The sequence below is a fragment of the Pinus tabuliformis genome, chromosome X, assembly GCF_031772625.1.
Source record: "Pinus tabuliformis cultivar Carrire ecotype Pingquan chromosome X, CPIR1, whole genome shotgun sequence".
In the NCBI taxonomy this organism is placed as follows: domain Eukaryota; kingdom Viridiplantae; phylum Streptophyta; class Pinopsida; order Pinales; family Pinaceae; genus Pinus; species Pinus tabuliformis.
The window spans coordinates 459,569,381-459,589,662 of record NC_142308.1 but is presented as its reverse complement, the minus strand read 5'-3'; the positions used below and the strand labels follow the sequence as shown (position 1 = coordinate 459,589,662).

The 20,282-nt window shown below is 38.3% G+C and overlaps 1 protein-coding gene across 7 annotated transcripts in view; it reads right to left on the bottom strand.

The window, feature by feature from the left end:
* LOC149140600 (vesicle-associated protein 1-2-like) overlaps positions 1–16,453 on the bottom strand; it is a 60,158-nt gene extending 43,705 nt beyond the window's left edge. Inside the window, exons 1-9 of one of the 7 annotated variants that reach the window (XM_089450050.1) lie at positions 16,273–16,453; positions 16,005–16,137; positions 15,760–15,852; positions 14,966–15,167; positions 14,356–14,426; positions 14,064–14,145; positions 13,793–13,908; positions 13,547–13,705; positions 13,297–13,338 (exon numbers count right to left, since the gene is read on the bottom strand). In XM_089450050.1, coding sequence (XP_089306176.1) covers positions 13,297–13,338; positions 13,547–13,705; positions 13,793–13,908; positions 14,064–14,145; positions 14,356–14,426; positions 14,966–15,017 — 522 coding nt within the window. In that variant the 5' untranslated portion in view covers positions 15,018–15,167; positions 15,760–15,852; positions 16,005–16,137; positions 16,273–16,453. Of the gene's footprint in view, positions 1–13,296; positions 13,339–13,546; positions 13,706–13,792; positions 13,909–14,063; positions 14,146–14,355; positions 14,427–14,965; positions 15,213–15,489; positions 15,611–15,759; positions 15,853–16,004; positions 16,138–16,272 lie in introns of those variants that run through there. The other 6 variants (XM_089450051.1, XM_089450048.1, XM_089450047.1 and 3 more) reach the window with 6 other exon arrangements.
* Between the last annotated feature and the right edge of the window lie 3,829 nt (positions 16,454–20,282).

The following is a 20,282-nucleotide window of genomic DNA, read 5'->3' as shown; positions in this document are numbered from 1 at the left end:
AGTATCCATCTTATTGTTACACTTTTATCATCAAGGTTATCATGCTTATCACAAGCATTAACAATAATATCAAGTCATCATATATCATAAATCAAGAAATCCATCATGTCTAAATTGAAAGATGCTTGCAAATATTAAGAGCACCAATATATATCACGTACCATAAATCAAACTTACTTTCATATTCATATATGAGTCATTCATGAAGGTGATATTCCCATCATACCTTAGGGCTTATCTTGCCATCCAATATTGCAGTTGAAACTTCACATATCTTATAACATTCAAATACCTTGGCACTTACTTGTCATGGGCAACTGTAGCTCTTCTCTTCCTGCACTAGCTATCTTTTCCTACACCTCAAATGATCCTCAAGAAGGATCTGTTAGTTTTTGTAACATCGGATGTGTTCTAGCCACGAAATTTGGTGCAGAGGCTAGAATACATGTATTCTCCAAAACCCATAAATCGTTTCTGGAAATTCCACCTAGAGACGACTTAATTAAAATAATTAATTGTTTTTTAATTTTTCCCAAGTCTAAACTCAGGAAATATAATTAGTTAAAGGGTATTAATTAAGTCACAGTAAGACTCTTCTAGAAGAAGACATGGATCAAGTTCTAGTTAATCTTAGCCAACGATTATGTTTTAATCTTGGTCGTTGGTGTCTCAACAAGAGATTATAAGAAGAAACCCGCTGGGGGTTGGAGAACACAATTGAGCCACCAGCAGTTCGAATTTACTAGCAGATCGAATGCCAAAGTAGCAGCACTGAGTTGCCAGAGAGAGAGTTAGTGAGCTCGAAGCAGTGAGAGGGGCAAGGATAGTAAGGCCAGAGGAAGATTTTCCTGTTCCAGTGAGTGCATTGCAAAGAGGCGGTGGGTGCCACAGAGAGGCAACGCAAAGCCACACAGAGGCAGCACAATGCTTCAGAGGGGAATCAGTATTTTGTTGGGGAGAAGCAGTGATTCAATGCCAGAAGCCGGAGTGGGAGCCCAGAGGCCAAGAGAGTCAATCTTCCAGATAGCAGTTGATCAAATAGCAAGAGAGACACAGTTCCGAGTTGTGGGACACAGTACTACTTAGGCTGATGCAGGGACTGCACAGAGGTAGCAAAAAGCAGCTCATCTTGAACCAAGGTCAGTGTCGAATCACTAGTGGGAGTGAGATTTTTCTCACTAGACTTATTGTCAATCATTTCTCTGTATGGATTGCTAGATTTGAGCATCCATAGTTTTGTACTCAGATTTACTACTGCATAATAATAAAACCCTCAGTTGTTGCACTGGTTTTCCCAAGTTGGGTTTTTCCGGGGACTTAGTCCAAAAATAATTGTGTATTTGTGTGTGTGCATCTATTCTTCCAGCATTATTTTTCTTCCGCGGTATTTTATTTGTGAAGGTTGCAGTGTATTAGTTTCAATATTTACCGTAGGATGCAGTAAATAATTTGTTCAATTCATTTAACAAATAGAAGAAACTTAATCAGTTGTTGCAATAGGATTCGGGGTTTTCCGAATTTTCACATGGTATCAGAGCACAGATCGTAAGCCGGAGAGCTCAGTAGCAAAAGGGAAGAGGAATTTTGAAGCTCTGCGTAGGCAGCAGTTCGAAACCCTCAAAGGAAGCGCAATTCCTTTGGCCAGGAGGGTTGAGTTTTTGAGGAAAGATATATTTCTGTGAGACAGTCGACAAAGAAATTAAATTTTCCAGATCAAAGAGTACAAGAGGCAGAGGGAGCAACAATATTTTCCTTGCAAAGCAAATCTTCAGCTAAGACAGTTATTTTGCAGTAATTTGTTAGTGCAAAATAGCGTCAGGAGGAAGGAAGAGCACACACTGAGGGAATTCTTTTCTCAGGGAACTTCTAGTCCAGAAGTTTGATTTTTCCCAACAGAGCAGCAATAGTTGTGAGCAGATTTGCCCACTCCAGCAGGGAGTGCATAGAGCCAGTCAACAACTACGCAGAGGAGAAGAGGAGGAATTCAACTTTTTGAGGAGATGGCATCAACAGCGCTGAGAGATCATGATTGGTTGGAGGGAGCCTCCAACTATGTGATCTGGAAGGCAAGAATTTACTGTCTTCTAGATGAATATGAACTCAAAACCTACATTGATAATGTGGTAGTTGTACCTACAGATGCAGATCCGCTGAAGACCTACAAGAAGGAGATGGAAAAACCAAAGAGGTTGATTCTCGATGGGGTTCAAGATCACGTGATGTCTCACATAGCTGGCAAAGATACTCCCCGGCAAATATGGGAGGCTCTTACTACGCTATACGAAGGATCTTCCGAGCAACAAAAGATGTATCTTGAGGAGAAGCTGGGATGTACAAGGATGCAGAAAGGAGAGCGCATAGAATCCTTCCTCACTAGGCTTCAGGATGTCCGAGACCAGCTGTCTGCAGTGGGGTCAGCACCCTAACCTACAGAATTGGTGCGGTTAGCTCTCAACAACTTTTTTAAAGGATGGCAGGTCTTCATCCAGAGTATTATGGGCAGAGACAAGTTACCAGAGTGGGATCGAATGTGGGTTGATTTGCAACAGCAAGAGATGAGGCGAGATTTGGTGAAGAGCACCATCAATGGCACCAACAACAGCAGTGGGACGAAGCAATTAAAGGAAGAGGAAAATGTGGCCCTCGCATCAAAGGGGCAGCAAGAGCAGCGCAGGAGGAAGGACATTTCAAAGGTCAAATGCTTCAGATGTGGTGAGCTTGGCCACTACAGCACCCAATGTCCTCTCAAAAAAAAGGACAAGGAGGAGAAGCAAGATCAGTAGGCTGCATCTGCAAAGATTGACAGGTTGTCCTCCAGATTGGAGGAAGAGTTTGCCATGATCACCGATATATCTCCAAGAGTGAGGTGTGGTGATTTGGTTGTGTAGCCCCAGAGAGCTACAGGGTGGGCAGGATTCTTAAGGAGGTCCACCTCATGAATCAATACCTTGCTACAGGAACCCATAACATGCAGTAGCAGGATGGATCAATGGCAGATGGTGCAGTCAGATGCCAAAGTGACAAATGCACTGGCTAGTAGCGGTCAGATATTGGACAGCGTAGTGTAGAGTTGATAGCAATGAAGTTGGCACATAGTAGAGTCAACAGCAGCGCAGAGGCTTAAGTGACAGCGCAGAGTCTAGCAGCGATCAGAACTCTGCTGACAGATGCATCATACTGATCACAGTTGATTCAATATTTTGGATGCTTTTTAGTTGCAGATGTTGCAGTTGCAACAACAACAAATGGAGAGGGAGTTGCAATGCAGACGCAGTGTTAACGGCAATTCAACAAGGTCAACAACATCACAAATGTAACAAATATTAGAGTTGCGCAGTAGTTGGTGAGCAGCAGCAGCGTGACAGGAAGGGATGCACAAACAGGGTGTTGCTTCAGTGGGTTGCAACGCTAGAACACATTCATCACTAGGAGAGAGTGTTAGTTTTTGTAGCATCGGATGTGTTCTAGCCACAAAATTTGGTGGAGAGGCTCAAATACATGTATTCTCCAAAACCCATAAATCGTTTCTGGAAATTCCACCTAGAGACAACTTAATTAAAATAATTAATCGTTTTTAATGTTTCCTAAGTCTACACTTAGGAAATATGACTAATTAAAGGGTATTAATTAAGTCATGGTAAGACTCTTCTAGAAGAAGACATGGATCGAGTTCTAGTTAATCTTAGCCATCAATTATGTTTTAATCTTGGTCGTTGATGTCTCAACGAGAGATTATAAGAAGAAATTCGATGGGGGTTGGAGAACACACTTGAGCCACCAGCAGTTCGAATTTACTGGCAGATCGAATTCCAAAGTAGCAGCGCTGAGTTGCCAGAGAGAGAGCTAGTGAGCTTGAAGCAGTGAGAGAGGGGCAGGGATAGTAAGGCCGAAGGAAGATTTTCCTATTCCAATGAGTGCATTGCAGAGAGGCAGTGAGTGCCACAGAGAGGTAGCGCAGAGCCACGTAGAGGCAGCGCAATGCTTCAGAGGGGAATATGTATTTTGCTGGGGAGAAGCAGTGATTCAATGCTAGAAGCCGGAGTGGGAGCCCAGAGGCCAGGAGAGTCCATCTTCCAGATAGCAGCTGATCAGATAGCAAGAGAGACGCAGTTCCGAGTTGTGGGATGCAGTACTACGTAGGCTGACGCAGGGACTACGCAGAGGCAGCAGAGAGCAGCTCATCTTGAGCCAAGGTCAGTGTCAGATCGCCAATGGGAGTGAGATTTTTCTCACTAGATTTATTGTCAATCATTTCTCTGTATGGATTGCTAGATTTGAGCATCCATAGTTTTGTACTCAAATTTACTACTACATAATAGTAAAACCCTTCAGCTACTGCATCGGTTTTCCTTTGCGTTTTTCCGGGTACTTAGTCCAAAAATAATTGTGTATTTGTGTGTGTGTGTGCATCTATCTTCCACATTATTTTTCTTCCGAGGTATTTTATTTGTGAAGGTTGCAGTGTATTAGTTTCGATATTTACCGTAGGATGCAGTAAATAATTTGTTCAATTCATTTAACAAAGAGAAGAAACTTAATTAGTTACTACAGTAGGATTCAAGGTTTTCTGAATTTTCACATGATCCACTTATTACATCTCATCAAGAGGTTAGAAGTATCCAAATACTCAAATATACATGTAGGAATACAATCAATGATCAAATCAATAAATCTAAACAAAGGTAAAGACATAAAGAAGTGACATAAACCGAAAAAGTACTTATCTTCAATGAGAGGTGATCATCTCCAACTTTTAAGAGTCATTACTGTCCATTGTTCATATAACATTGTTGCCTTCTTTATATTTCAACCAACTTCATCAGCACCCAAGCCTAATTGAGACTATCCCATCTAATGCTACATCAAACCTGTCACAAGTGTCGAAACATCTTCACATTAATCATGCTAGAGTTTCTAGATTGCATCTCTCAAATATTTGTCATAATTTAGGGTTTCTTCCAAACCTTAACCTCATAATATCCATGAAACCATCATCATTGGGGTGATCTTCAATGACTTTTCTTCAGCCCACCTTTGATACCATGTTAATTTTTCTTAGGGCTATATTGTTCTTCGTTTTAGATAAATTGCATTTCTTTATTTACATATTAAATTCACCTTACAACATCATAACATTATTCAGTTTTATCGCATTATTTAGTAAAATATGCAATTATATACAAAGAACAATATCATCATCAAAGTAGTGGAACATAAAGGAACAATAGAAGAAAAGCATGCACACATAGAGACACCAGAATTGGTCAGAGACCAAGGCAAAACCCCACAAAGGAGAAAACCCTTTCAAATTCTTCTTCTACTTAGATTGTCATAAAGTGTTCAGCAAAAAGAGATTACAATGATCTAGTTATCCATTTACAAAACTAACCCAACAAATCAACCTAGCAATACCCAGAAGATGATCCTAGCAAATCAACCAAACAAGATCCAAAAGATGATCCCCGCAAAAGTATTGATCAGATATTACTTCACCAGATTGTATCCAACTTCGGTCAACTACGGCAACAGTAAAAAACAAACCCTACTTTCCAACTACAGGGAAGACGGGTTGTGTGTGCGGCTGAGAGGCTTCAGCCACACGGAGGAGTCAGCTTGGGTGTAGTTGTAGCCGAGATTTCACCATGGGAAGCCTATGGCTGAGGCTCAAAACCCTAAAATAGAAATGTGAACTACGAACCCTGCAATTTCAACTTCGTGCGAACCAATTCTCCACAAACCTACCTCAGACCTATGCAGGCCAAAACCAAAGAAGAGAATAGAAGAATGCTTCATGATGATGTCCAGCATTTTGAAGTTTATAAATCCTGGATTGATAATTTAATGTAACAGGGTTTAACATATAAATTAGCTAACAATTCTCATGCTTTTATTGAGTTTTAAGCTTTAAATAGAGTACTTACAACAACAACAAAACTTTCTATTGGAAAATTTGTTTTAGGGAAATATTATACTATACATGTTGTATTTGTAGAAAACAAAGAAAGTCTTGTATTATAAATAAAATAAACCCACACAACTAGTGTCTAGAGTCAATATTGGTTTTATTGTCAATCAGTGTAATGTAAGTGTTCATGTTCCAAGTTGGCACACTCATCTAATCGCTGGTTGTGGGCACTCGTGTAGAAAATTGAGAACTAAGCCCCTCCCGCGAGTCATGCCTCGCACGCAACGCATGCATAGTAGGAGGGGTGGCAACAGCAATATCTCATAGGGCCAACAAAAGACCCAGATATTTGCCCAAGACTTGGCCGAGACTTATTTCGTGTAGAAAATTGAGAACTAAGCCTCTCCCGCGAGTCATGCCTCGCACGCAACGCATGCATAGTAGGAGGGGTGGCAACAGCAATATCTCATAGGGCCAACAAAAGACCCAGATATTTGCCCAAGACTTGGCCGAGACTTATTTCAATGTTGTCCCTCTTGAGACTTGGGAAGAAATCAGAAATTTGGACACCATGGTGGGTGCTGAGAGGTAATCTTATTTTGACTCTAAAACAATGAAAGAGGTTTCTTGTTGGGTTCCTGACCCTAGTCATAGTAGGGGACGAAGAAAGCACTACCTCAACTAAATTGCACTACACTGGCAGATGAAGACCCTACTGAGCATGGTGCTGAAGGATAAACAAGTGAAGAGATACAATGTGTTAGGGGACGAAAAAAGCATTGCCTCAACTCATTTGCACTACACTGGCAGATGAAGACCCTACTTAGCATGGTGTTGAAGGATAAACAAGTGAAGAGATACAATGTGCTTGCTTCACTGGAAGATATTAATTTATTAAAAGAATGTTGAGGAAATAGTATTTTTCATTGATAGGCTTGATGCAAGGCTGGCACATGTAGAAGGGAATTTTCAATGTGACTCTCATTCTCCTGCTCTTCCTAGTTCGAGTGCAAAGGACCCAGCTCTTATTTCTCCCTCTGACTCTTAGTGGTCTACAAGTCTACTGGCATATCTGGTCCCTTCCTATGTTTTGTACTATGTAACCAGAATGTCTGGTTATGTTTTTTGGTTTTTTTGAAGAAGATAGTTGGGTGATTCACCTGATTGTTGAAGAATCTAGGGCAAAGTGGTGTAGTGTGATTCTTCGTTACTTGATAACAATTTGTGGAGTCTTTTTACTTTTCTTGTTAGCTTAATCTTCTTCTTATTATTATTAATGCATATGTGTATACTTCATCAAATTGCTACCAAAACATAAAAAGAAGAACACAAGATGTTGGCTCTCTACCAGGGCCAAAACCTCTCTTCTCTTGAGAGGGAAACCCTTTAGTAAGTTTCTCTTATTGAAGCTTCTTATTGACCAATGCCAAACCATAGACCCCTGACAAGAATATCCTCCAAGCACAAGTCAAGCCCTTCCCTCTTTCTGCACCTTGCTTCCTGGCACTTCTTCTGGTACTTCATTTTCCAGCACTTCATCTTCCTGCTTCTGGCACTTCGTTCTTCTTTCAATTGTTAGTAAGTCTTATTATGCTTGCTCTAGAAGACATGCATTAGATGAGATACTCCGCTTGTGATGATCCCTTCTCTCTCTTAGGCAACCAATGAACTTTCAAGACTGTCAAGGGAGGGTTGTTATAACAACAGTGCAACCCTAATTCTTGCATGTGTGAGAGGTACCCTAGAGAATTAGGGTCATTTTCCTTCGCTAGAGAGAGGGACTTCTTCGCTTGACTTGGGAGGCCTTGTAGGCCTAGTGACTAGCCCAAACACCAATGAATCTTGCACTGAAAACTTGTTGCTGCTATATCCGCAGTTTGTCCTCCTTATCCTCGCACGTGTGACTGTTTCTAGCCCTAGAAACAGTCCTTAACCTTCGTTGAGTTTCCTCCTTCCTTCGCTACACTTTTGGAGACCCTTTAGACTTCCCTTACCTTCCTTCTCGGCTTGTCTCTTCGCTGATTTCAGAGCTTGTGTTGTCTTCTTTATGAGGGAGTGGACAACCTCTATATATAGAGGACTGTCCCTCCTCTAGGCCAACATGTAGGCTGACTAGTTAATTGTTTGCACGCCGACTAGAAGAGTAGATTTCGAATGGTTTCCTTAGTGGTATTGCATGCTTGAAGGAGCTTCTTAATGGTGCCTGAATATAGGAGGAGACTTGACTTTGCTTGGAGGTATTCTCTTGACCTTAATACATATTTATACAAGGTGTAACATGCCCTTAAGGTCTTCAACCTTTTATTTTGACTATTTGACTTACCTATAGCACTTTAAATAGTGTTAGACCTATTTCAATGAGCAAGAAACTCATTGACATATATTATAAAAATAATATTTCTTTTCTTGAATAAATACAAATATCAAAAGTACATTTATGAAGACCGAACCTAGTTACATTTCCTTCAACACTCCCTCTTAACTAGGGAGGTATTCATACAATATTCCAAGGTGTTTGGCTATTATCAATCTTGAAGAATTCACATAAGAGAAACCAGATTTGCAATCCATCTGTTATAGCATCATATTCATCAGCATTGTCATAGTGCAAGGCCTTGACTAACAGCTCCATCTCTCTACGAGACCATGAGCTACAACGCTCACGAGACCAATGATTTATAGACACCTTCATCATTGTCTCTCAAGGTACATACCCACCCGGGTGTTCTCTGAGTATGACCTTATAGGACTATTCTTATCTTGGGTTCCCAACCCTCAAAGAATATCGGTCCTCTTGCCTACTCTTGTCTTGGATGCCCTACACATCCTCAAAGAGTATCGAATGCCAAATGATTACCTAATCCTCCCATTCTTTCTTCCCAAGTGAAGACAAGAATGTTGTGTCTATCTTGTGTCTACATTTCCATTCATGGCCTTCATCTAGACTTACGGTTGTTAGTCCTGGTCTAGTGCATGACCCATGAAATGGAAAACACAATTGTCACTCCTTTGTAATCAAGGGTGATCCAAAACTCCCTCTTGATCAGGGACCTATCAGAGCTCCCTCTTAACTAGGGACTCTTTCATTCATCAGCAACTTCTTCTTCGGGTGTCCTTCAGCTGCTTGATCTTCTTCCTTTCTTTGATGTCATGAAGTCTTTGTTCGAACTTCTTCTAGGTAGGGCACCATCCATCGATCACTTTCCTTCCTGGGTTGTCATGTCTTGCTTCCTTCGTGGAAAGTGGATTTCTTGTCATTCATCAGTTTTTCTTGTCATTTAGGCTACTCCTTTGTCATCTTGTCCATGCTTCAGAATACTCTTCTCATGGATGCTTCGTTGTACTTGCGTGTTTACATGCTTCAACCTAGTAGCCCATCATGACTTCACCCTGATATTGCTTCAACATTGCTTTTTGTTGGATGGTTTCTTCATCATAACATCTTCATAGAGTAGAATCAGTTATCTACATCTTCCTTTGTCAAAGTGGTCCTGCCTTCTTTCGAGAGATATCTTCAAAGTATCTTGTCAAATAGTGATTCTCAGTGATCATGCTGTTCTTCCACATTCTTGATCTCTTTCTTCATTTGCTTCTTCTTAGATAGATAGGTCAACCATCTTATGCTTCTTGTGAGTGTATTTCTTCATTGCTTGCTTCCTGGACTAGTCAGCTTTTCTTCTTACTTCGTAGTCAGCAATCTTATACTCCTTATGTGAGCATATTCTTTTATTGACCTTCAATGCATTGTAGTACATGCCTTCGAGCATGTCCTTGGTGAAAGAGATTCTTTCATACTTGATCATGTTATAGAACTATTCCCATGACTCAATAATATACAAATGATAACATGACTAAACTTTGAGGCATACATACCTCATCTTGATTCTCCTTTGATCATCTTAGCTTCAGTTGGTTTTCCTTGGTGTGGCCCTTCTTGCTTCATCTTAGCTTGCCTGCATATCATCCTTTTCTTGAATCCCATGACTAGGATTCCCAATGAGACATCTGCTTTGGTCCATGAACCTTCTTTCGAAGATTCCATCATAGGATCTTAAAGATCCTTGCCTTGCAAATGTTTCTTTTCTTTTGATGATGGAGGCCTTCTAAGATTCCTTTTTATGATCAATTTTCTTTAATTGTAGATGAGGTCCTATGCTAGGTGTGCTTCTTCTACATGAATATCTTGAGCTATATTTGCCATGCTCCTATATTCTAAAAGATATTTCTACTCATGCATTTTTGTTCTTATCATAAATGTTATATCTTCATGAGTATCTAGAACTCTATGTACATCATGCTTCTAGATTCTAGAGGATGTTTCTAGCCATGCAATTTTAATCTATTCCTACATGCTCCTATCCTACTCAAAACTTTGAAAGAAGTCTAGAAGTAAAGAGTTTGACCTAGTCATAGTAGAGATCCGGAGGATCTTCCTTCTTTTGCTTCTTTCCTTCTTCTTTCACCTCTTGAGTTATGTGAGCTTCTTCCCACTTTCTTTTGTTGTTGTTGTCCTTCTTAAGCTTGGAACAATTCCTTTTGTAGTGTCCATATTCTTGGCATCGAAAACATTGGATTTTGGATATGTCTTTGTTGTTTGTTCTTCATGGACCAAATTTGCCAAATTTACCCTTTCTCTTGGCCATGGTAGCAAATGCTTGCTCCTTTGATCCCATATCTTCCTTTGCCTTAAGTTTGGTTTCCTCTGTTATGCATAGAGACCACATTTCACTGAGTGGTTGCTTCCTTCTTGGCATATATGCTTGATGTGAAGTTTCCCCACTCCTCAAGTAGAGCATTGAGTACTACAATTGTCATCTCTCTGTCAGAAATGACTTCCCCAAGCTCTTGAAGTTGATCTCTCATTTTAGAGAGTTTCATGAAGTAGGAAGCTATTCCTTCCTTTGTTATCTTCATCTTGTACAATTCATTCCTCAAAGATATCACTTCTCCGATTGTGGATACCGAGAATAGCTCTACTAGCTTATCATAAATTTCTTTCGATGTCTCGAATTTGGAGACATAGGGAATGAGAGAGTCTTTGATTGATTCTATCAGAATCTTTTGAGCTCTTGTCTCATCCTTATTGTACTTGGCTAAGGCTTGAGTTTGTTCCTTAGCAAGGATAGTGATATTCCCTTTGACATGTTCTAGGAGTTCATTCTCCTTGAGAAGTAGATCAATCCTCTTCTTCCATGCAAGAAAGTTATTGGTACCTACCAATTTATTGCTTTCCTTGCAAAAAGACATTGATGTATATTCAAAAGAGGACATGTACTTGATAAATTTTTGAGATGTCGTGGATTTGCTTCCTCTTTGGAGACTTGATGGCTTGCCTTCCCTGGATCTTGATGTTCTTCAAGTTGCTTTCTCCAAGTGGACTTGCTAGATGATGAGATTTGCTTGAAGACTTGTAGCTTGATGTAGGTCCTGCTTCAATCTACTCTTCTTTATAGGTGCCTTTATGTAAGGTTCTTCTTCTAGCTTTGTAAACCTCCTTGATGAATGATGTATTGTAGACCCTTCTCGTCCTTCAAGTGATTGAGACTTCTAGGCTTGATACTTCAACTTTGTAGATGCTTCTCCTTGATGAGTGTTCTTGAGTTGCCCTTTCCTTGATGTGTCACCTTAGCTTCGATACCATGTTGAAGAATTTAGGGCAAAGTGGTGTAGTGTGATTCTTCGTTACTTAATAACAATTTGTGGAGTCTTTTTGCTTTTCTTGTTAGCTTAATCTTCTTCTTATTATTATTAATGCATATGTTTGTACTTCATCAAACTACTACCAAAACATAAAAACAAGATCACAAGATGTTGGCTCTCTGCCAAGGCCAAAACCTCTCTTCTCTTGAGAGGAAAACCCTTTAGTAAGTTTCTCTTATTGAAGCTTCTTATTGATCAATGCCAAACCCTAGACCCTTGACAAGAATATCCTCCAAGCACAAGTCAAATGCTTCCCTGTTTTTGCACCTTGTTTCCCGACACTTTGTTCCCCAACACTTCTTTCGGTACTTCATTTTCCGGCACTTCATCTTCCTTCTTCCAGCGCTTCATTCTTCTTTCAATTGTTGGCAAGTCTTATTATACTTGCTCTAGAAGACATGCCTTAGATGAGATACTTCCTTTATGATGATCCCTTCTCTCTCTTAGCCAACCAATGAACTTTTATGACTGTCAAAGGAGGGTTGTTATAACAGCAGTGCAGCCCTAATTCTCGCACGTGAGAGGTACCCTAGAGAATTAGGGTCCTTTTCCTTCGCTAGAGAAAGGGACTTTGTCGCTTGACTTGGGAGGCCTTGTAGGCCTAGTGACTAGCCCAAACACCAAGGAATCTTGCACTGAAAACTTGTTGCTGCTATATCCGCAGTTTGTCCTCCTTATCCTCGCACGTGTGACTGTTTCTAGCCCTAGAAACAGTCCCTAACCTTTGTTAAGTTTCCTCCTTCCTTCGTTGCACTTTTGGAGACCCATTAGACTTCCCTTACCTTCCTTCTCAGCTTGTCTCTTCACTGATTTCAGAGCTTGCGTTGTCTTCTTTATGAGGGAGTGGGAAGCCTCTATATATAGAGGATTGTCCCTCCTCTAGGCCGACATGTAGGCCAACTAGTTAATTGTTTGCAGGCCGACTAGAAGAGTAGATTTCAGATGGTTTCCTTGGTGGTATTGCATGCTTGAAGGAGCTTCTTGCCTGAATATAGGAGGAGACTTGACTTTGCTTGGAGGTATTCTCTTGACTTTAATACATATTTATACAAGGTGTAACATGCCCTTGAGGTCTTCAACCTTTTCTTTTGACTACTTGACTTACGTATAGCACTTTAAATAGTGCTAGACCTATTTCAATGAGCAAGAAACTCATTGACATATATTATAATAATATTTCTTTTCTTGAATAAATACAAATATAAAAAGTACATTTATGAAGACCGAACCTAGTTACATTTCCTTCAACACTGATATCACTGGAGGTTGTGAGAATCCCCCTACATGATAAGAAGAAACGGCATTGTACACCGGTTTTGAAGACATTCTGATGCAATAAAGCTTTTAATTTACAACCACAACAACAAAACATGGAGTAAAGTATATACATAAACATTTCCAAATTTCATCCTACTTCATTCATTGCTTTCAATTGAACCAGTATAAATTTGAAAGAGTTAATAATGTTTGGTCCGAGTTAATAATGTTTGGTCCAAGCAATACTCTTGACATTGTATGAATAAGCAAAGCTATCCAATTTGTGAAAAAAAATCACATTCCAATCATGCACCAAATCTCTGACCTTTTTTGCCACGATGTCTTTTCATCATTGTACCAATTATAACAAAATAACCAAACATTCACCATATATTAATTGCACTACTGATAATAAAAAGCAGGGTTTTGCTGACCTCAGTAAGTTTTGCCTTCAATTCACCAAGTTCTTTGGGCGCCTGTTGATATGTGAATGTAAAAAAATGAGCGTATGTTACATAAGAAGGCCACCTTTACGATAAAGTCAATCTTGACCATATTGAACAGCATGTTATTTCTTATAAGGAGAAACCACAATGTTTAGACAACTAAGCAAACACCCACATCTGTACATACTGATAGAAGCGTGACTAACTAGAAACAAGATTGTATAAACATAACACTCACCGCTTCAAACAAGCCAGTATTCTGTTTTCCACTGTCAGATGCCCTTGGAGATAGGCCCTCTTCTGATCCTTCAGGAACTGGAGAAGGAGGTTGGGGTGGAGGAGCATAAACCACCCTGAGCTTGCACTCCTCAACAACCTTCCCATCCTCCTTATTGAACTGCATAAAGCACTCATTGTTCACATGTGAAAAAAGTAAATTACATGAATTGAGGCACTAAGAGCCTCTGAGATAAAATTATCTTACCATTTCCTGAGTGATATCCTTCTGATCTACCCCATAAGGTGCTACAACGCTCTGCACAAGAAATTTGTCTTTGCACTGCAGATCAGGAGGGGCTTCTCGCTGTGATTGCATGGTGACTACAAAAGACAATAAAGAATGTGCATAAACAGCAGCAAATACGACGTATTGCAAATACGACGTATTGCAAATACTATAACTGCAATAGTTTGCTGCCAATACAGCTGAGAAACATGAAACCAACATGATCAGGATTGAGCAAGAAAGCTGGTACCTATAACATCACAGGTAGACTTAGGCAGGACAACTCCAGTGTTGGGTCGTACACAATACTTCTTTGGGGATGTAGTTTTCACCTACCAGAATTTAAAAGATCAAAGATTTAATTCAATTTCAAATAAAAGTGTTCATCAATGCCCAAACCTTCGGCTTTATAATGCAAACTGATAAATAACATTCGGCTTTGCAAATTGATAAGTCATTCATATGAGCCATTTGTATTGTATGACAAAATAGAATCATATATGAGAGATGCATGAAAACAAGACATGATGGTATTAGAATACCTTGAAGGCCACATAATGATCTGAGTTATTTACCAACTGAAGAGAACATGAACTCTGCTTCTTCAGTTCGACTGCTCCACACATCCAAAATCCAGTATTTAATAGAAGTTTCAAAATTATACTACTGAAAGTCGTAAAGTTTCTTTAGAAAAAGAACTAGCAAAAGCTCAAGCCAACCCTATGCGGCAAAATTGCTGGAAACACTCAACCATGGTCCATGGCAGAAGGGCATATGTCATTTGCGCTGAAACAACTTTCCAAAAACATGTACAAGTAAAATGGCACTGGGGACTATGTTGAGTTTGAAAGGGCATATGTCAGACTTACGCTTATTACCATTCGCTAGCATTTTTCACCCACTAGCAACTAGATCATAATGAATTCATTTCTTGGAAAATTCTGTTGAAGAAAATTTATAAATAACAGACAGATATACAATTATCTATAACTACATGAAATCCCAGACAGAACCTTGGAACTCTATGTAACTCTGTCACAAAGAGCTACAATGTAATCTATCTGCAAAATAGCTAACTTAATCATTTTGATCTAATATGAGGGCTAAATGCTTTCACAAAAATCAATCAAAACTGAATGTTTTAACACTTACACGGAAATTTAAGTTCAGTCGGATGAATCGTCAGAAGATCCTTGTTACTCATTCTTTACCCTGAACTTGAACGTGAACCCCGGTACAAATTCCCAGGCCAAACGCAACCCTCAAAACAACCTCTTTAGATCAGCTTTTGCAAAGCCCCATTTCACGAACAGATCAACACGTCCAAGCGGCGATTGAGGTAACCAGAAATGACCTGAAATGGCATCCACCTTCAAACACCGAGCATAAACATGAATACCTGAAGTTTGTTATAAATTTGATCGTCACTCTCTAGTCTGTTGCGACTCTACCAGCAATAAAATTGGGAAACATTAATGGTGCGATATATCATGATTAAAAATCAAAGCCGTGATACCATCCATATGGGGAATTAATGCACACATACACAATTGCGAAGAGAAATAAAGTAACAAACAATCAAAGGTGGAGATTGGAAAGACTGGAAGAGGCATTTATGTTGTGATAAAATTCCATGTTGCAAAGATTGGGGAGAATTAAGGATGGTATTGTCCAACCTTGGTACCGCTATAAAAATCACAAACCCTCCTCTCTCAATCTCCACGCTTCGTTCTCGTAGTTTTATATCCTCACAGAGCTTTCGTTGGACATTACTCATTATGACTAATTAATATAATGCGTAGCCCTACATGTGACACATGTTCATATATTTGTCCCATCTGTGATACATTGGGCCACCCACACGAAATAATAATTCGTGTGTAGCAATAATGCTCACTCTGACCATAGTTAACATTTCGTTCGATATAGTGAAAATAAATCCTCACCTGGGATCTTCCGGACCTTGAAGCTCCCAGAAACCCGCTCCTCCAACGCTCAAAACACGAAATCTGAAGATGTTTGCCAACTCATATTCAGATCTGCAAACCACGTAATAGACGCAAGGTCGGGATCCAACAAGTTGTCCAAGAACGAGCCAATTAACAAGATTTTGCAAAATTGCAGCATAGTCCAAGAAAACATTAGAGAATCCGTTAAAACCCCAACAAGCGAAAACAAAAAGTAAAGTTACCAATTTTACAGCCCTAGCAATGCAGCTCCTGGTTTTGCAACAGCGCGCGAATTCAGAGAGTTCCAAAGCTCCTGCACTGAGTATTGACAAACTACACTAATTGGACAGCTTGAAGCTCCAAGTATGGCGAAATCTGAAAACCCCAAATGCTCGGAATGGAAAACAGACAAAAGCAAATGCTACTCTGTGTTCAGGGCTCTGGAATCCGAACTGGTAACTAAAGAGAAAAAATATAAAACTGAAAAACGTTGATTTGCTTCGATGTTACCTGTAATTGGAGCGTGAGGATTTTCTTGAGGCGATTACAGAGCACTATGCTTCTGCTCCACAGATGGGAGATGGCTTCGCACTGTGAGGGTGGAGTTGGGCTTACAAGAGCCGAGAAATGTAATAAATGCGGTGAGGGTGTGAGAATCCTAGAAATTCCAGTAGAAGTGTACTGGCAAGCGTAAACTGTGGTTAAGTTTATTAACTCATCTGACTCCCACCCTGCTTTCCCGTATTTTTGCTTCTTTACTTTCACGTGAGGAATTTGTTCACCCGCGCCATTACCAGTTTAAATTTGTATATGTAATGTCAAGGTGGGGTGTGTAATTTTCTTGAAATTTTTTGGAAGATTTTCAGGTGAGTTTTTCTGGTTTAATTTATTTAAAATCTCGCTGTATTGAAATGGGAGGTTTCATGGGTAGTTGAACAATTAAAGTGTTTTATGGTTATTCAGGGTGGTGAATCTTACAAATTCCATGGGTAGTTGCACAATCAAAGTGTTTTACAAATTCCATGGGTAGTTGCACAATCAAAGTGTTTCAATGTGGTAAATCTATGTATACATTTAAACTAAATTAGTTTAAATAATACAAATCAAGATTTCACCTCAATTTTTTATTTAGTGAAAGTCCAAAAAATTGCACTATAATTAACTCTAGATTATATATTTTAATGAGATTGTCAAAATTAGTATATTCATTTTAATTACAGAGAATTAATTTTCTTACATTATAATTTAAAAAAAAAAAAATTGAATATAAAATTTGAAGAAAATTTTATATAAAATAAATTTGATTTTTTAAAGTTAAAATAAGTTTACATAGATTCTTTTCCAAGTTCCTTTTCCTTTTCCTTTTGTGTAAGGAACACTTCCACTTTGTGAGAATATTGGATACAAGTCTCTAATTCAAGTTTGAACCAATGGTAATATGAGGTGGTCAAAATTAGTATATATTCATTTTAATGATAGAAGATTAATTTTTTTTACATTGCAATTAAAAAAAAAAAAAATTGGAAAAATTTTATATTAAGTTAAATTTGATTCTTTTGGAGTTAAATAAGTTTATATTGATTTTATATACATAAATAATTTTTTTTGTATTATATATATATATATATATATATATATATATATATATAATTCAGTAAAATCTTTTGATAAAAAATATATTGAAACTCTTGAATGGAAGTGTTTGAATCATTTAATATGGTTCATTTTCATTTTAATTTTATCTTAGTTTTAATAAAATTATTTTAATTTTAATTTTAATTTTTTTATTATCATTTAATATGGTTCATTTTAATTTTAATTTTATCTTAGTTTTAATAAAATTATTTTAATTTTAATTTTTTTATATAATTTAACTAAATAAATTAAATAACATATTAAAAATTTTAATTATATATATATATATATATATATATATATATATATATATAATTTTATTAATATAAATTATTACATTTAAATGCCATAGTTTAAGAATTGTGTTTTTTTGTTTTGAAAGTTATGGAAATTCCGGACATATTTTGAAAAATTTGGCATAAATTTTTGTAAGTCCAAGTAAAAGTTGTCAAATTTTATAATTTTTGGTGCCCTAAAAGTTTTTGATGGTGTTGAACCAATTTCCACCATCAAAACCATGATTCAAACACTGCCTCTGCAAAAATAATTTTAATTTTAATTTTTTTCCTTGGATTCCGGCCACTTTTGGCCATCCAGGCAATTCCTCCGCCTCGGTAGATTACTCTCATTTAATATATATATAATATTTTAATTTTTATTGTCATATCATTTTATTTTATTTTCACTTTGATTTTTATTTTCATTTTTATAAAACAATAACATCTATTTTATCTTAAAAATGTGAAATCTAATATATTAAACTTTGACACATTGAATGATCATTTATTGAGAAAGTGAATACCTTCCTCTTTCATAACTTATTAGTCCCTGCCTCGCAGCTGGGACTATAGTAATCCGATTGATGCCTTTAGAATTAGTCCTTGCCATAATTAACTTAAGTTTTTAGGCACTCAAATTTTATCAACCTATAAAATTTATGAATTAATTTTTGGGAGCCAATAGCATTTTTCTCGGTCTTATTTGGCCTCTTCCCGAGGCAGGGAGGCCATAAGCATGCATAATATGGTATATATTTTATTCACGTTGATGGAGTGCAAACTAATGCTAACTTTAGTTCCTGGAATTAAATGTTAAATGTTATTTGGTTGCTTCAAGTAAGCATATATACAGGTACACCTATCACGTAACCACATGGCTAATGTCATTTGGTCCCTTACTACACCTATCCGATAACCACATGGCTATGTCATGTACTCTGGCCACCCGTCACTACCCACATAGCAATAATTTATCATACCTATTCATGAACCGCCTTCATGAACGTTCATCTATTTTCGTGTTCGCCTGTTTTCATTTTGTCTGTTCAGAATGGTTGGTGCCCTGTCGCTACCTTTGATGAAAAATTTCGATGAAAAATAATGGAAATGGTCGATGCCCCTACGAGATGGCGGACCTTCAATGATTTTGCATCATTGTAATCCTTGCATCACTAAAAGGCCTACATCCTGGCTTGAAAGTGTTACATCCTGGCTTGAAAGCCCTGCATCCTGGCTAGGAGGATGGTTTGAAATTCCACCATCCTTAATTACAGAACTTATAACACTTTGAGAAATTGAATTGCTTCGGGAGGAGGTACGTACAGCAACTAGAGAACCAGGTCGAATAGAGAGAGATGGAGATATGTCGAGTGCAATTTCAGTAGTTTCAAAGCCAGTCGTAGTATCAATCCAATCAGTCCATCCAGCCAGAAGGATGAATCTTTATACCGGTGGGCATTCTTAGTTCCATCAAGCAAGCAATCACACATCAAATCAAGTGCCAAAGGTTACAGTTTGAGCTCATCAAGCAAGCATTCCATCATTCACTCAAGTGCCAAAGGTTCCATTTGATCTATCAATCACCAGCAAAGACAGGGGTAGCAGCATTACAACCAACAGCGCGGGGAGCTAGAGTCGGGTATGGAAAAGACAATTCACCTTCTTTGCAAGAAGTGGAATAACCCCTGTATATTTTGTTTGATTTGTTTGACGAAGAGACATCCCATGTGACTTTTGAAGTGCTTGGAATTTTTTTGTCACTACCTTGCTGATACTCTTTTGATAGACATTAAAAGGCTAAAACTGTTTACATAAATCATAACTTATGGTTAGTTTTTAACAGGAAAGTAAACAAACGAGCACTGGGTGGAATCTGGCCCTCACCAAGCAAGAAAGAAAGGGTAGGCCCTTCTGTTGAAAGCAGACTGGGATTGCTCACTGGGTTAGATTGGAGCAATCAATCTATTATCCATCTTCTAGATTAACCATCATTGCTAGCCGTTGCACACTTTCAAAACACGGTCAATTTGATGACTCGGAAAACGAGGTGGAGCGGGAGATAGATAAAAGATGAACAAGTTACAGTCAAACAAACCATACATGTAGTCTTCTTTCAGTGTCCAGGCCCTTCACTAATGGATATCAGATCCTAAACCTTTCTCTCATGAATAAATTTTCAAAATTGACCTTCATGTAACATTGATTTGCTGCCAGCAAGTTGTGTCTGTGGCATGGTATATCTGTGATTTCAATTAGAACATCTTTTTTATTTTTATTTTACAATGATATCAATTTTAAGCAAACTGGAATTTTTGCTTGCCATAATCAATTTTCATCACTTGAAAGAGGGAGGCCTTCGGATTCTTTGTTGATACTTGATCAGTACTAGCATGGTTCAGTAAATGAAGGCCTTTAGAATTCAACAATGCTCTTGGTGATTGTTCACTTACGATAGTTGCCGCTGGTGATGGGGAATCCAACGTCCCATCCAGAATCACTTCTGAAAGGTTTTCAACTGCCAAATGCATCACATTAACATAATCATGCAGTAAGGATGTCGAATCATCCACCATCTATTCATTTTCCACCCATATGGTATCATCAGAA